Here is a 17,862-nt window from a genome sequence, read left to right as displayed (position 1 = left end):
GGTTAAAGTGCTGTTGCAGAGATTTGAGCACAAAACCATGGCTAGCAACTGAATACAGACTAGCAAGAGTTTTTCAAATGAGACATGGAAACACACTGCAATCAGATGGATGCAGCTGATCCCATGGCATTATTTCAAACAGCAAGCAAGTCTCCCTGGCATCCCAGCTAATAGTTTATCCCTTGTTTAGCATTATTGTTGAGTATGGTCATAATCATATTTGAGACTTTTCTAAACACAAATTAGATCTTTGGTTTCCTATACTACAAGAGCAAATTAGCAAGAATATTTTGCTAGCTACAAAACAATAGATCTATCTTAAATACGGAAAAGAACAGCAAACCAAAAAAAAACTTCCATTTTGGAGCCATTGGTAGTATTCCTGACTGCAGAATTCAGAACTAATTCTGCCCAAGTTGAGGAACAGAGTAACAGGCACGACAGGGCTGGGAAGCTCCCAAAAACGATGGAGGTCTAGACTCCAGGCATGACCCAATCCTCCAGGGGTTCCTGACATTAGTAGGCACCTCAGAGAATTTACAAATGCGCTGTTGAAAGTGACCTGACTGGCCTAGTACGGCAGTTCTAATGAACAACAGCGCAGAAAATAGTGGACACAGCCAGGTCTATCATGGGCATAATCCTCCCCTCCACTGACAGTATCAACAAAAGGCGCTGGTTTTAGAAGGAAGCATCTATCATTAAGAATCCCCGCCAACTGGACCCATGCATTTTTTCTGTTGCTACTGTCAAGCAAGACATACAGAAGTGTGAAGTCCCACACCACCAGGCTCAGGAGCAGCTACTTTACTATAATGATCAGGTCTGCACTACCTCAGCAATGGAACACTACTGACTGCCTCTTGCACTACCATGGACTTGTCTCCGATTGGGATTTTGTTTTGCACAGACGACTTCTCTCTTCACTGTCAAATATAAATGTTGCCTGTGCCTACATGCCTGTGATGCTGCTGCACATTTTTCCACTATACCCGTACCTCGCCATACTTATGCATATGGCATTAAACTCAACTTGACTTTTGAATAAATTGAAACCATAGTACTCCCCCCAACCCCCAACATTCCAAGTATTAGCTGTCATTTGGATAGAGTAGGTCAGAGGATACAATATTTGGTCAAGTGCTCAAAGCATTCCCAGGAAGTGCGATGACAGAAGTCAGTATGGAAAATAAACAGAGCTGTGCCACACTCACCGATCAGCACCTCCCATTTGTTTTCAGTGGCCTTTGTAACTTCATACGCACAGCGCATCTCTGACATGGCGATGCCTCCGATAACAAAAACAATAAGTCGGGGTCCGATTCTGTACTCTGTTGGGGTCTTGCTCTTATGCCAGTGACCAAAGCGGGCGCTGAAGGTGGAAGAAATACCAACTTTCGTTAAGGATTCCTCACATGCTATCAATGGAAGCATTGCTTTAGAACTGTGAAATACACACACAAAATCTAAAGCTTCATGAATGCAAGATTTAAGCCTTCAACTGGCAGCAGGCACAGCTGGCACTGTCAGCACCTACTGCCTACACTCAACTATCCAGTGACGTGCTTGGTACAACTGAAGCCAATTAAAAGAGAGGGTGGCACAATAGTGTAACACTTTACAGTACAAGCAATCTGGGTTAGATTCCGCTAGTCTGTAAGGAGTTTATACATTCTCCCTATGAACGTTGTCCTCCCACATTCCAAAGGCATGCAGTTAGGACTAACAACTGAGGCCAGTTAAAAAGTGCTGCACAGTAGCGTAGCACTTCGTATAACATTTTACAGCACTGTCGGACTGGGTTCTATTCCTCCATTGCCTGTAAGGAGTTCTTCATATATGGTTTGCTCCCACACTCCAAACTCACTATGGGTTAGTGAACCCTCAGTATGATACACTGGTGACACTTACAGACTGCCCCCCCCCCACCCCCACCGCCTCCCAGCACATCCTCAGATTGTGTTGGTCATGGATACAAATGAGACATCTCACTGTATACTTTAATGTACACACGACAAATAAAGCTGATCTTTTAAAAACTATCAACTCTCTTGGTCCGTTGTTAGTTAAGACTGGAGCTACATACAGTTCTGGCAGGATAAGACGGCATGTTGCACTCCCCACACAAATGGGCGCTTTAGCAACATGACAACTCGGTTTCAAATTAAATACTTCAGCACCAAGTTCTAATGGTGACATATGAACTCCTGACAATTATACTTTCAGGTCTATGATTAACAAATCCATCTCCACATTATGTTAGCTTCACAGACATAAAACTATTCACACAGTATCTTTATAGGGGAGAAAAGGGTATTTTACTGGTCAATCTGTGCAACAAATCCCACCACTGATTTGGGATTTCCACCCAATAAGTTAATGTCAGTATTGATCACTTACCTCACTGCTGGCTGAGTGGCAGTTGTTGGAGTGGGGTCTGAGACAAATGGCCACTGCTTTTTGCAAAGTTTTTCCTCTGTGGCATCCTGTGAAAACCACAAGTGATTACACAAAAGTACACGAATGACTGACTCTCATGAATGGCCCTACACCCAGCTGCAAAAGGAGGGTTGGGCACGGGACTAGCAACCCCATCCTGTTTAAAAAAAAACCCAGTGTTTCAGAAAAACCAGCAGAAGCTCAAAAGACCTCATCCCTAGGAGAGGAAGGATATACGAAGAGGTGGTATACCTGGAGACAACGTGAAAGAGGAGAGAGGACTATTGTGGTGGCTTAAACTCATCACTACAAACATTAGATTTGGACTGATTAATATTCTTTCAGATACAAAGTAAACTATATTTATCAGGATGGTCAATATCCAGCATACAGATATTATGAACTGTGGCAACTTTCTTGATGACATGAATATTCAAAAGATTTACAGCTGCAACATTTCTAAGAATTCACATTTTAATGCCTGTTCGCCTAGTTGATCTATTAGGTCAAGACATATACCCTCTGCGTCTTTGTGATACGTGGCACAAGCTTGTACACCATGGAAATACTATCATTTTATACTGCAAGTCAGGTAGATTGTAGCATTTATTTCACCATACCTCTAAGCGAGAACAAATTGCTGGAGGAACTCAGAGGGTCAGATGGCATCTGTAGAGGGAAATGGACAGTTGGCATTTTGGGTTGAGACCCTTCATCTGGACTGAAAGAAGTCACTGTTTCCACTCTCCCCTCCTTCATCTGCCCATCACCCCTCATCACCAGGATCCACCTGATGCTTGTCAGCATCTGCCCCACCCATTCCCCTCACCTCATATTGGGCAACTCTCCTATACCCTTTTAGTCCAGTTAAAGGGTCCTGATCCAAATTATTAACTGTCCACTTTCCCCTTCAAATGCTACCCGAGCTCCCCCAGCAGTTTGCTTTGTTTGCTCCAGACTGCAACATTTGCAGTTTCCAGTGTCACCATACCTCCATAATATCTTTAATGACTGGTGTCCACCTGGAGAGCTGGTACGTTGACTCTGTTCTTACTTTTCTTTCCACTTTTGACTTTGATGGTGATCCAGTCTGAAAGTGAAGTTAAAAAAGATATTATCTAATTTCAGCAGATCAGCATTTCATATCTTTTTAACATATCTAAAAAACACATCATTGTGCTGAGTTCTTTCAGCATTTTTGTGTGTTGCTCCATTCTGCAGCCTTTCTAGTGTCTCTATCTTGCTGAAGAGGTACGCTCACAGTGAAAGGAACACACATGCATGAATTGTTACCTTATTTAGATTTCTCCAACCAGGGAGTCTTTTCTATTCCCAAATCAATGAAGAGTGATTTTCATCAGACTCTTCAGTATCTAAAGTCTTGATCAAGCAAAGATGCAGTGCTCCAGTAATTTCTCTCCTTCTCTATTTTTCCATTCCCCATTCTGACTCCTCCTTACCCCTTCCTTCTCTTCTTCTCAACTGCCTGTCACTTCCCTCTGGTGCACCACCTCCTATCAAATCCCTTCTTCTTCAGCCCTTTACCTTTTCCACTTATCACCTCCCAGCTTCTCACATCATACACCCTCTGCCACCCACTCACCTCCTCCCTCATCTGGTCTCACCTATCACCTGCCAGCTTGTACTCCTTCCTCCCCTCCTGACTTATTCTGGCTTTCCCACCCCTCCCCCCAGTCTTTCCAGTCCTGATGAAGGGTCTTGGCACGAAACACTAATGGCTTATTCTCCTCCAGACGCTGCCCTGACCTGTTGAGTTGCTCCAGTATTGTCTGTTGCTCTGGATTTTCAGCATCTACAGAATCACTTGTGGTTAAGAGCTCCAAATTCTTTTCCATTATCAAAGATGACCTGTGCATTACTCATCTCCACTCTTACCAGGAGAAATCTTAGTTCTTGTTCCTGTATTCTCCAAACTAAAGTTACTCAATGTTTCATCTACTTCTTCCCCAATTTCCAGAAGTAACTGAAACATCACAGATTAATGACTTGGAGGTGTACAGGGTAGAGTGGATAACCTGTGCCTTTTTCCAAGGGGGCATAATTTGAAGGAGATTAGAGGAAAGAATAGGGGCAGATGCCAGAGGTGTTTTTTTTAAATATTTATACACAGTGGTGGGTGCATTGAACGTTTTGCCAGTAGTAGCAGAGGCAGATACATTAGAGGCATTTAATAAGACTCTTAGATAGGCACATGGATGTAAATGGAAAAATGGGGTGTTATGTGGGAGGGAAGGAATAGATTGATCTTAGAGTAGGTTAAAAAGTTGGCACAATGTTGTAAGGGCCCGTATGTGCTGTACTGTTCCTTGTCACATCAAAGACCCTTTTAATAAGCTGAAAAGTCTTCCAAGTGAACTATGAACTTCTATTTCTCTCTCCACAGATGCTGCCTGGCCTGCTGAATGTTTCCAGCATTATGTCCTGATGTATACAAATACAAAACAGAAGAGGTCCCATCTTGAAGCACAACACTAGCAAACACAGCTAAAAGTACTCAAAATATAGCTGAATGTGTGTAAAGTTGGACAGTGGTATCTATTATCACTTCACTATGTACAATAATAAAAATCAGTTATACTTGATAATGTTAACTCACACCCAATTATATTTCTAAAACATATTGAACAAAAACAACAAAAATTTAATTTGAGGCAAGTAGCTAGATTTTGTTTGCAGTCATTGTAACTATGACCGGAAACAAACGTGAACTACAGTCAATTTGGGTAATACGTACCTCAGTTATGATGGTAGTATCTAGCTTCTGAATATTATGGATGATACTGCTGTCTTCCTGGATATTTGCATGCTGTACAAGTTTGGCGATGTTCTCCTCCGTGATCCCTGAAAAACCAAAGACCAAGTTCACTTCCAGGAATTATACAATTGATTACAGGAATTATACAATTAAGTACCCACTATGGCGTAACACACAACGTTATTCAGCAACACACAGAAAATGCTGGAGAAACTCGGCAGGTCGGGCAGCATCTATGGAGGGGAATAAACAGTTGACATTTTGGGCTGAGAAGACCCTTTATCAGGCCTGGAAAAGCCAGAACAAGGTGGGTAGGTGTGTGGTTGGGGGTGGGGGGAAGAGAGAAAGGACAAGGGAAGGACTACAAACTGGCAGATGATAGGTGATACCAAGTGATGGGGAAAGGATGTGTGGGGGAGGATTGTAAAGAAAGTTGCTGGATGGTGATTAGTAGAAGAGGTAAAGGGCTGAAGGAGGATTCTAACAGGAGAGGACAGTAAACCATGGGAGAAAGGGAAGGAGGGGGGAAGGGGAGGAAACAGACAGAGAGGTGGGTAGGTGAGAAGGTAAACAAAAAGGGGAATGGAACAAGAGAGGAGGGAGGAGAAATTAATACAAGTTGGAGGAATCGATGATCATGCTATCAGGTTGGAGAATACCTTGATGGAATATGAGGTGCTGCTCCTTCAACCTGAGTTTGGCCTCATCACGGCAGCAGAGGCAGTCATGGACCTCACCCACAGTGCCTGACTTGCTGAGTTCCTCCAGCATTTTGTGTGTGTTGCTCTAGATTTCCAGCATATTCAGAACCTCTTGTACTTGTGAAACATTATTACTTTGGTTCTATAACAAGACTTTATTCTGAGTACAAAGATCTATGTTAACATTTGAGGGCAGTTTGGAGGGAGCACACCTTTTGGATAAGTGCCATCTTGTCAACTGAGTGTAATAATAGTAATGGCTCCTCTGAAGTGCAATGAGGCCCTCCGTTGGTCAGGAGTTGACCATGGATGTTGCGCCCTAGCTGTCTATGTGATATGCGAGCCAGTACACCAGCTAGGACAGTATGGTATGGACAGCAAGCTGTTCCCAAACAGCGCTCCCTCTCTCCACACAGCCGATGAATCCAAAGTAATGGTAGAGACCGATAGCTTGGCACCAGTGGTATCACAGGAGTCGCCAGTCAGCATGGAACTCAACTTAGAAACTCCAGCTCTGGATTTTTCCTTGGAGTTTACTCCTGAAGCTTTCCTCATAAATGGGCATAGCTGTAAGGCAGCGGAGGTTTGAGATCAGAGATCCTCTTCTCCTAGGTGAGTTGCCAACTACAGCTGACAAGCACCATCTACCCGAAGTGAATGGTTTTAAAGGGACCCACCTTTGCCCCTTCTCCTGTCTGTAGAAATGGTTGTACTGGGCTTAGTAGCTAAGCCACATATGAAGTCCAGGAGTTGGACTTAGTTAACAGAGGCTACTTGAGACACACACCACTGAGAGCATTTAATAGGTAGTGGGACCCCGACTATAACAATCTTAGAAAGTTCTGAAGTGCTGTGAAGCTGGTTACCCCTGGCATCTCTAATCAACACTACGAGACCACCTGTTACTTTAAAAAAAATCATATCCTGCTTTGTGGGAGCTTCCTGTACAACTTGCACGTGAGCAATGACTACATTTCAAAAATATTTCAGTGGTTGTAAAATGCCTTGGGAAATCCAGAGATAAATGTTACCAGATTAATGGAAGTTTAAATAATATCAAAACAAAATAACATTTGTAACTTTCTCTTGCATTGCAAAATCAGGCTGGGATGCCTAGAATTTAAACTGGAATCCTGGTCCAGAAGGTGTAATGTCAAATCACTTCACCGAGGACAACACTTGCCAACATGGCACAGCCCAGCAACTACCTTATGTCATTCTCTCACTGAATCTCAAACAAAGCAGCATGAGAGAAATATCACACCAAAGTGATACGTTAACCACTTTGCTACAGACTCAAGTTCCCGGTCCCTGGCACTCAATGGGTGAAAAATAAATGACCATCACTCCACTAATCTTTCTACCAATACTTTCTACAAATCTAAGCTTAGTTTTGTGCCATTCTATAAATGGGATCTTTGTAGAACCCTGCTTTATACCCTGCAATTAAGTCTGAATGTAAGAATAAATGAATATTTTTTGGAAAAAAAATACTGCACCATTTTTGAGGAAGATATACAGAAGGATAATCCTGATCTTGTCATAGGATTTAATGTTTATATCAAGTAAAATCGGCACAATTATCTTCATTGGATCTTTGACTTTCTCTCCCTCCGAGTCCGTCCCCATTGCAAGGTCCTGTTTATAAACCACAGAGATATTGCATTAATCTTGTCTTTGAATATTCTGTTTAATTACACAGAACAACTGCAAAGAAAACTTTAATGTATTTCCTAGTTTATGACTGATTCTAAGCTCCTTTGAAGTCATTTTGATCTGTCCTTTCAAAGTCAAAATAAATTATCAAAGTATGTATATGTCACCACACATCAACTACCCCGAGATTCATTTTCTTGCAGGTATTTACAGGAAAATAAAGAAATACAATATAATTTATTTAATACCCCATAAACAAAGACCGACAAACATCCAATGTGCAAAAGATGATAAATTGTGCCAATAATAAATTTAAAAAAGTAAATGCATAATGCTTCGTTAAAGGCAGATTGTGCCTTACGAGTCTGATTGAACTTTTTACGAGGATGTGACTAAACATGTTGATGAAGATAGAGCAGTAGATGTAGTGCATATGGATTTCACCAAGGCATTTGATAAGGTACCCCATTCAAGGCTTATTGAGAAAGTAAGGAGGTACGGGATCCAGGGAAACCTTGCTTTGTGGATCCAGAATGCAAAGAATGCACAGAAGGCAAAGAGTGGTTGTAGATGGGTCATATTCTGCATGGAGGTCGGTGACCAGTGGTGTGCCTCAGGGATCTGTTTTGGGACCCCTTCTCTTCGTGATTTTTATAAATGAGCTGGATGAGGAAGTGGAGGGATGGGTTAATAAATTTGCTGATGACACAAAGGTTGGGGGTGTTGTGGACAGTGTGGAGGGCTGTCAGAAATTACAGAAGGACACTTATAGGATGCAAAACTGGGCTGAGAAGTGGCAGATGGAGTTCGACCCGGATAAGTGTGAGATGGTTCATTTTGATAGGTCAAATATGACAACAGCGGATAGTATTAATGGTAACACTCTTGGCAGTGTGGAGGATCAGAGAGATCTTGGGGTCTGAGTCCATAGGACACTCCAAGCTGCTGCACAGGTTGACTCTGTGGTTAAAGCGGCAAACAGTGCATTGGTCTTCATCAACCGTGGGATTGAGTTTAAGAGCTGAGAGGTAATGTTACAGCTATACAGGACCCTAGACAGACTCCACTTGGAGTACTGTGCTCAGTTCTGGTCACCTCACTACAGGAAGGATGTGGAAACTATAACAAGGGTGCAGAGGAGATTTACAAGGATGTTGTCTGGATTGGGGAGCATGCCTTATGAGAACAGGTTGAGCAAAATCGGCCTTTTCTCCTTGCAGCGAAGGAGGATGAGAGGTGACCTGCTAGAGATGTTTAAGATGATGAGAGGCATTGATCGTGTGGATAGTCAGAGGCTTTTTCCCAGGGCTGAAATAGCTAAAATGAGAGGGTAGTTTTAAGGTGCTTGGAAGTAGGTACAGAGCAGATGTCAGGGGTAAGTTTTTTTTAAACACGCAGAGAATGCTGAGTGCGTGGAATGGGCAGCTGGTGGTGGAGCTGGATACGATAGGATCTTTTAAGAGATTCCTGGATAGGTACATGGAGCTTAGAAAAATAGAGGGCTATGGGTAACCCTAGGTAATTTCTAAAGTACGTACGTGTTCAGCACAGCATTGTGGGCCAAAGGGCCTGTATTGTGCTGTAGGTTTTCTATGTTTCTATGAAATACTGATGATATGAGCTGTAGAGTGCTTGAAAGTTAGTCTATAGGTTGTGGAGTGAGTTCAGTGTTAAAGTGAATGAATTTATCTGGTACCATTATTGTCGCTGAGAATGAATCAATAATATTAACTCCAGTAACACATGCTGTCAATGATCTGACCTGTTCCACTTTGCACATCTTCTCCACTGTGCCTTTGAAGTGCTTCATACAGTCCTCAACCAGGTGTAAATGCATTGAGTACTGGAAGGGAAAGAGGTTGTTACTGTCAAGGTGATGCAAACAACTAAAACATCAGGATGGGGTTGGTGGACAAAGGCAAAAGATACTGACTATGCCTCTCATAACTTTATAAAAATCTCCCCTCAGCCTCCACCGCTCCAGAGAAAACAACCAAAGTTTATGCAATCTCTCCTTATAGCTTATGCCCTCTAATCTAGGTAGCATTCTGATAAGCCTCTTCTGTACCCTCTCCAAAGCCTGAACGTTCCTCCTATAACGGAGGTGACAAGAACTGAATGCAATATTTCCGATGCAGCCTAACTAAAACCTTTTAACTCCCGATTCTTGAACACAATTCCTTGACAAGTAAAGACAAGCATGCAATATGGCTTACTTTACCATCCTACCACCCCATGTAGCCACTTTCAAGGAGCTATAGACTTTGACCTTAAGATCCCTCTGCATAACAACACTGCTAAGGGTCTTACTCATTAACAGAATACTGTCCTTTTACATCCGATCTCTCAAAGTGTAACCTGGACAGGTTGAAAGTGTTCTTATGACATTTAAAAGTTGGACAATCACTTAAAAGTCCTTATGCACTTCACTTTTAAATGACTGTTCCCCTTATTTTGTAACTATGTCCCCTCATTTAAGATTCTTTCAATCATGGAAACAACTCAGCACTTACACAAGAGATCCTGCAGTTGCTGAAAATCTTGAACATAAAGTGCTGCAGCAACTCACCAGCTCAGGTAGCATTAATGGAGGGCAATAAACAGTAGACATTTTGGGTGGAGACCCTTCATCAGGACTCAACATCTACCCTGTGCTGTTCCTCCAATAATCTTGCATATTTCAATATAATCACCCTCATCCTTCATAACTCCAAAGAATATAGATCTAAATTTCCCTAGCTGTTGGTGATAAGATAACCCTCTCATCCCAAGAATAAGCCTCGGGAATCTCCTTTGGAATGTCTCAAATGCCTTTACATTTCTAAATTCTTCCTTAGATAAGATGACCAAAACTGCACAGTTCTCCAGACGTTGTGTTTGTCTATCCAGGATATTTTCATTCCGGATTTAGCTGAGATGACAGATTGCTTGATGTACATTTGCTCCTATTAATAGAAGAAAAACTGAAAACTCACTTTGCTGAGTTCCTTTTGATATTGCGGCATTTTCTTCAGTATTTGAGAAAGGTCTCGTAGATTTGCCTGAAAGAAACAGAAGTACTTTTGTAATCAGTTCCACTTCAACATTCCCTCTTCAACACAGAGGCTCCTGTGGCCTTCCCTCACACGTGATTCAACAGTAATGTTAAATTATTGATGAGTCCTTTAGGTACATGGGCCGAATTGGATTCTTTTCATTAATCCAGAGGGCCAGGGGAAGTTTTAGTAGATGGGTGGTTGATCTTGCTGAGCATTTCCTCTGACTTTCATAGTGACTCAAAACTCTTTATTAACTTCTTTGATGCTTCTCCAACACCTACAGACTTGTGCCAAGTGCTTTCACAAGTTGGTGAGGAAGTTATATTCCTATTTCTAGAAAGTGCTAGAAACTCACTAACTGCGATTGGTAAAGCAGATTGAAGAGTGTGTTAAACACAATGAAGCATTGGGACTTAAATTTATTATTAGCATGCTTTATGTCTCAACATTGGTTTGTTGCACGTCCTTCATCTTTCATATTTAATTTCTGTGTGTAATACAAATCCTGTTCATCTGTAGATGAACCTCAAATTATTCTGATACTAAGGATTACTGTCACAAACACACATCAAGGGCATACAACTAATGTATCTCATGACAAGGTATAGATGCAGCTCAGCAAAAAAAGGTTCAAATCCTCTTCATTTACGATTAGTTATTATATTCCATTTTGATGCAAAAGTGGGGAGTGATAACATATAAAACGAATGTGCAACACTTACTCCAATAGGGGTGTGTTACTGTTTTTACCTCAAAAAAGTCACCACCCATTCCATTTTCCACTTACTTCCAGAAAATCTTTCTATTTCCTCTGATCTTACGGTCATCCATGCTGATGAAAATGTCCTTACTCTGGATAGTTCTTTCCTCTTTTGCTGGTGGCTCCCTTCAAAGTTATTATCAAAAAAATTACTGCACCAATTCTGACTCTCTCCTAACAAGCTGAGTTAGAGTGATTTTAAATTTAAATTTACACTGTGTGAGAGCAGAGGTGGGGGTTCATATCAAGAGGCTATGCATCTGCTATAAACATTGAAGAAACTGAGGCTCACATTATCTGTCGTCATCCTCTTGCTTTCACAGAACGTCTTCAATAACTCTGTCACTTGCCTGTATGTGAGGATATCACAAGCTGTATGTCAGTGCACAATCTTGGACAGAACTAAGCAATCGACAGTACATCAGAACATTTATACTCGCAGTGCAGTCCCACAGGATCTAAATACAAATCAAGAGATCATTGCACAAATACATTTGTATCTCAAGAGTTGCAATAATTGACTCACAGGACATCCAGGAAATATCATTATTGATTTAAAAATATTATAAATATATTTTAAAAATGCAAACACGACAAATTCTGCAGATGCTGGAAATTCAAGCAGCACACATCAAAGTTGCTGCTGAACGCAGCAGGCCAGGCAGCATCTCTAGGAAGAGGTACAGTCGATGTTTCAGGCCGAGACCCTTCATCAGGACTAACTGAAGGAAGAGTTAGTAAGAGATTTGAAAGTGGGAGGGGGAGGGGGAGATCCAAACTGATAGGAGAAGATAGGAGGGGGAGGGATGGAGCCAAGAGCTGGACAGGTGATTGGCAAAGGGGATATGAGAGGATCATGGGACAGGAGGCCCAGGGAGAAGGAAAAGGGGGAGGGAGGGAAAAAACCAGAGGATGGGCAAGGGATATAGTCAGAGGGACAGAGGGAGAAAAAGGAGAGTGAGAGAAAGAATGTGTGTATATAAATAAATAACGGATTGGGTACGAGGGGGAGGTGGGGCATTAGCGGAAGTTAGAGAAGTCAATGTTCATGCCATCAGGTTGGAGGCTACCCAGACGGAATATAAGGTGTTATTCCCCCAACCTGAGTGTGGCTTCATCTTTACAGTAGAGGAGGCTATGGATAGAAATGTCAGAATGGGAATGGGATTGGGATGTGGAATTAAAATGTGTGGCCACTGGGAATGACAGACATTCTTTCTCTCACTCTCCTTTTTCTCCCTCTGTTGCTCTGACTATACCCCTTGCCCATCCTCTGGGCTTTTCCCCCCCCTCCCCCTTTTCCTTCTCCCTGGGCCTCCTGTCCCATGATCCTCTCATATCTCTTCTGCCAATCACCTGTCCAGCTCTTGGCGCCATCCCTCCTCCTCCTGTCTTCTCCTATCATTTTGGATCTCCCCCTCCCACTTTCAAATCTCTTACTAACTCTTCCTTCAGTTAGTCCTGACAAAGGGTCTCGGCCTGAAACGTCGACTGTACCCCTTCCTAGAGATGCTGCCTGGCCTGCTGCGTTCACCAGCAACTTTGATGTGTGTTGCATCGATATATTTTAAGTGGTCTTTGTACTGAACAGTTATTACACAATGCTATGGGATTACCTTCTAGCCTCTAAATCTAGTCATTTTTGAAGATGAAAATTTTAGCCTAATTTGTCACATGTACATCGAAACATACAGTGAAATGCATTGTTTATGTCAATGACCAACACAGCCTGGGGGTAGCCCACAAGTGTTGCGCTGCTTCCAGCACCAGCATAGCATGTCCCCACTTACTAACCCTACACCATATGTTTCTAGAAAGTGGCAGGAAATTGGAGCACCTGAAGGAAGCCCACATGCCACGGACAGAAAGTATAAACTCCTTACAGACAGTGGCAGGAATCGAACCATACTCTTCCAATTGTGCTACTAAAGAATTAATTCATCCTCTTAAAATGGAAAACAAAGTCTCATTTCCTCTGGGTTATCAAGAGAATTTAAAAATTCTGTTTAGACCACAGGAAAATCTTATAATGTTGCCAAAAATAAGAACATTAAAGTCTACGAAAATTTCAGAAATCAGCTAAGGAGTACCGAGGGATTAAGGGAGTCAGCTAGCAAGAAACAAAAACAAATTTTAAGAGCTTCTAATCTACAGACATAAAAGGAATAGACTATCAATTTCCACTGGATCCCTTACAGACTGAGGGAGGAAGCACTATGTTCTGATGGAGGTACTTAGATTTAGAACATTAACTGTTTCTCCTTCCACAGATGCTGTCTGACCTGAATTTTGTTTTATATCAGATTCCAGCATCTGTAGTTTTTTTTTAATTTCAGGAGAAATTAGATTGGGGAATTATTGATTTGTAATTTTATATCTAATTCCTTTCCTATTGTGCATGAACCAAGCAACTCAAAAATGGATGAGAGCAGGAAATATTGGAAAAATTGTAGTATTGTTTTATTTCACAATTTTTGAACCCTTTGCAATTACCTGGTCTTCTGCATTAATCACACATAAAATGTGGTCTGATCTTCATCAAAGTCACAATAATAGACAAACACAATCTGCCTAAACTAATAACGCAAACAACTGTACTTCTTGTCATTACTGAGCAGACCATTTAAACAATCACAGTCTGGGTTCAAAAAGGTATATGAACCTCTGGGGTAACGCCTTCTACAAAAGCTATTTGGAGTCGGGTGTTCCAATCGATGAGATGAGATTGGAGATGTGGGTTGTAGAGGTGCCCCTGCCTTATATTTAAAAAAAAACACGAAGTCAGGTTACTGACAGAGCCTGCTCTTCTCATGAAAGATCTGTTTATGCGCATCATGCTTTGATCAAAACAGTTTCAGAGGACCTTAGAAGATGAATTGTCGAGATGCATGAAGCTGCAAAAGGCTACAGAAGCATTTCTAAAGAATCTGAGTGTTCATCAGTCCACAGTAAGAGAAATTGTCTACAAATGGAGGAAAGTCAGTGCTGTTGCTACTGTCCCTAGGGGTGGGCATCCTGCAAAGATCACACCAAGAGCACAATGTGCAATGCAGAAGGAGATGAAAAGAATCCAAGGGTAACAGCAAAAGATCTGCAGAAATACCTAGAATTTTCAAAATTCTCTGCTTATGTGTTCAGTACAAGAAAAACACTGAACAAGAATGGAGCTCATGGAAGGACACCACGGAGGAATTCACTGGTCTCCAAAACAAAACAAACAAACATTGCTGCACATCAAGTTTGAAAAAGACCACATAGATGTTCCACTATGCTTCTGAGACAATGTTCTGTGGACAGATGAGACAAAAGATGAACCTTTTGGCAGAAATGCACACTGCTATGTTTGGAGGAAAAAGGGCACTGCACACCAACACCAAAACCTCATCCCAACTGTGAATCATGGTGGAATGAGCATCATGGTTTGGGACTGCTTCGCTGTCTCAGGGCCTGGACAGCTTGCAATCATTGAGGGAACGATGAATTCAAAATTGTATTAGGACATTTTACAGAAGATCACCAGGGTGGCAGTCCATCACCTGAAGGTTAATACAAGTCGGATAATACCACAAGACAATGATCTGAAATACAACAGTAAATCAGCAACAGAATGCTTTAAAAACATGAAAATTTATATTTTGGAATGGCCAAGTCAGAGCCTAGACCTTCACCCAATTGAGAGGCTGTGGTGTGATCTGAAGAGGGCTGTTCATGCAAGGTATCACAGAAATACTGATGAACTGAAACAGTTTTATATGGAGGAATGGTCTAAAATTCCTTCTTGCCATTGTGCAAATCTGATCAGCAACTACAGGAAACCTGTGGTGGAGGTTATTGCTGCTAAAGGAATTTCTACTATTTATTAAATAAAAAGGTTCACATACATTTCCCAGCCTGGACTGAGAATGATTAAACAATGTGTTCAATAAAGACATGAAAAGTAATTGAACGCAGCAGGCCAGGCAGCATCTCTAGGAAGAGGTACAGTCCACGTTTCTGGCTGAGCCCCTTCGTCAGGACTAACTGAAGGAAGAGCTAGTAAGAGATTTGAAAGTGTGAGGGGGAGGGGGAGATCCAAAATGATAGGAGAAGACAGGAGGGGGAGGGATGGAGCCAGGAGCTGGACAGTTGATTGGCAAAAAGGATATGAGAGGATCATGGAACAGGAGGCCTAGGGAGAAAGAAAGGAGGGGGGGGGAGCCCAGAGGATGGGCAATAACAGATGGGGTACGAGGGGGAGGTGGGGCATTAATGGAAGTTAGAGAAGTCAATGTTCATGCCATCAGGTTGGAGGCTACCCAGACGGAATATAAGGTGTTGTTCCTCCAACCTGAGTGTGGCTTCATCTTTACAGTAGAGGAGGCTGTGGATAGACATGTCAGAATGGGAATGGGACGTGGAATTAAAATGTGTGGCCACTGGGAGATCCTGCTTTCTATGGCGGACAGAGTATAGGTGTTCAGCGAAACGGTCTCCCAGTCTGCGTCGCATCTCGCCAATATATAGAAGGCCGCATCGGGAGCACCGGATGCAGTATATCACCCCAGCCAACTCACAGGTGATGTGTCGCCTCACCTGGAAGGACTGTCTGGGGCCCTGAATGGTAGTGAGGGAGGAAGTGTAAGGGCATGTGTAGCACTTGTTCCACTTACACGGATAAGTGCCAGGAGGGAGATCAGTGGGGAGGGATGGGGGGACCGAATAGACAAGGGAGTCGTATAGGGAGCGATCCCTGCGGAAAGTTGAGGGGGGAGGGAAAGATGTGCTTGGTGGTGGGATCCCGTTGGAGGTGGCAGAAATTACAGAGATTATATGTTGGACCCGGAGGTTGGTGGGGTGGTAGGTGAGAACAAGGGGAACCCTATTCCTAGTGGGGTGGCAGGAGGATGGGGTGAGAGCAGATGTGAGTGAAATGGGAGAGATGCGTTTGAGAGCAGAGTTGATGGTGGAGGAAGGGAAGCCCCTTTCTTTAAAAAAGGAGGACAGCTCCTTCGTCCTGGAATGAAAAGCCTCATCCTGAGAGCAGATGCGGCAGAGACGGAGAAATTGTGAGGGGACAGCATTTTTGCAAGAGACAGGGTGAGAAGAGGAATAGTCCCGATAGCTGTGAGAGTCCATAGGCTTATAGTAGACATCAGTAGATAAGTGCCTCCAGAGATAGAGACAAAGATCTAGAAAGGGGAAGGAGGTGTCGGAAATGGACCAGTTAAACTTGAGGCCAGGGTGAAAGTTGGAGGCAAAGTTAATGAAGTCAACCAGCTCAGCATGCGTGCAGGAAGCAGCGCCAATGCAGTCGTCAATGTAGCGAAGGAAAAGTGGGGGACAGATACCAGTTTAGGTTTGGAGCATGGATTGTTCCACAAAGCCAACAAAAAGGCAGGCATAGCTGGGACCCATACAGGTGCCCATGGCTACACCTTTAGTTTGGAGGAAGTGGGAGGAGAAATTATTAAGAGTAAGGACTAATACCGCTGGATGGAGCAGAGTGGTGGTAGAGGGAAACTGATTAGGTCTAGAATCCAAAAAGAAGCGGAGAGCTTTGATACTTTCCTGGTGGGGGATGGAACTATCCAGCTCTTGGCTCCATCCCTCCCCCTCCCGTTTTCTCCTATCATTTTGGATCTCCCCCTCCCACTTTCAAATCTCTTACTAGACCTCTTTTCAGTTAGTCCGGACGAAGGGTCTCGGCCCAAAATGTCGACTATACCTCTTCCTATAGATGCTGCCTGGCCTGCTGCGTTCACCAGCAACTTTTATGTGTGTTGCTTGAAATACCAGCATCTGCAGATTTCCTCGTGTTTGCGTTTTTAAAAGTGTAATTGTTTGTGTGTTATTAGTTTAGGCAGATTGTGTTTGTCTATTATTGTGACAGATGAAAATCAGACCACATTTTATGAGTAATCAATGCAGAAAACCAGCGTGTGTCTGTGCACATGTGAATGTATATATATTTATTTTTATATATTTTTTCATTGCTAGAAGTGACTTAATTACATGGGCGTGATTATTTAGTTAGCTTTTTGTGAATGTATTCAGCCAGAGGACATGGTACTTGTGTGAAAATTCTAAGACATATTAGGAATACATAGGAAATAACAAATATACTCAGGTTGTTAACCAAGGCATCAGGAACTGGTATGGAAACACCAATGCCCTTGAATGGAAAATCCTACAAAAAGTAGTGGTATGGCCCACTCCACTACAGGTAAAGCCCTCCTCACCACTGAGCACATCTACATGGAGTGCTCCTAGGAAAGCACTCCCCACCATCCAGGCCATGCTCTTCATTCACTGCTGCCACCAGCAAGGTACAGGAGCCTCAGGGCTCACAGCACCAGGTTTGGGAGCAGTTACCCCTCAGCCATCAGGTGATTAAACCAGATGGGATAACTTCACTTACCCCATCACTGAACTGTCCCTACAACCACTGTCAAGGACTCTTCAATCTCATATTCGTTGCTTATTTATGTATTATTATATTTTTCTTTTGTATTT

The 17,862-nt window shown here is 42.6% G+C and overlaps 1 protein-coding gene across 2 annotated transcripts in view; it reads right to left on the bottom strand.

Moving 5' to 3' along the window:
* Window positions 1–17,862, bottom strand: part of stxbp2 (syntaxin binding protein 2) — a 97,104-nt gene that overhangs the window by 17,124 nt on the left and 62,118 nt on the right. For both annotated transcript variants that reach the window (XM_072248082.1, XM_072248083.1), the window contains 8 exons: window positions 11,663–11,720; window positions 10,548–10,613; window positions 9,335–9,415; window positions 7,416–7,554; window positions 5,195–5,301; window positions 3,431–3,529; window positions 2,401–2,486; window positions 1,215–1,372 (listed from right to left, as the gene is read on the bottom strand). In XM_072248082.1, coding sequence (XP_072104183.1) covers window positions 1,215–1,372; window positions 2,401–2,486; window positions 3,431–3,529; window positions 5,195–5,301; window positions 7,416–7,554; window positions 9,335–9,415; window positions 10,548–10,613; window positions 11,663–11,720 — 794 coding nt within the window. The remainder of the gene's footprint in view (window positions 1–1,214; window positions 1,373–2,400; window positions 2,487–3,430; window positions 3,530–5,194; window positions 5,302–7,415; window positions 7,555–9,334; window positions 9,416–10,547; window positions 10,614–11,662; window positions 11,721–17,862) is intronic.

This window comes from Mobula birostris, chromosome 32 (genome assembly GCF_030028105.1).
Source record: "Mobula birostris isolate sMobBir1 chromosome 32, sMobBir1.hap1, whole genome shotgun sequence".
Classification (NCBI taxonomy): domain Eukaryota; kingdom Metazoa; phylum Chordata; class Chondrichthyes; order Myliobatiformes; family Myliobatidae; genus Mobula; species Mobula birostris.
This window is presented reverse-complemented; position numbering and strand designations above follow the sequence as displayed.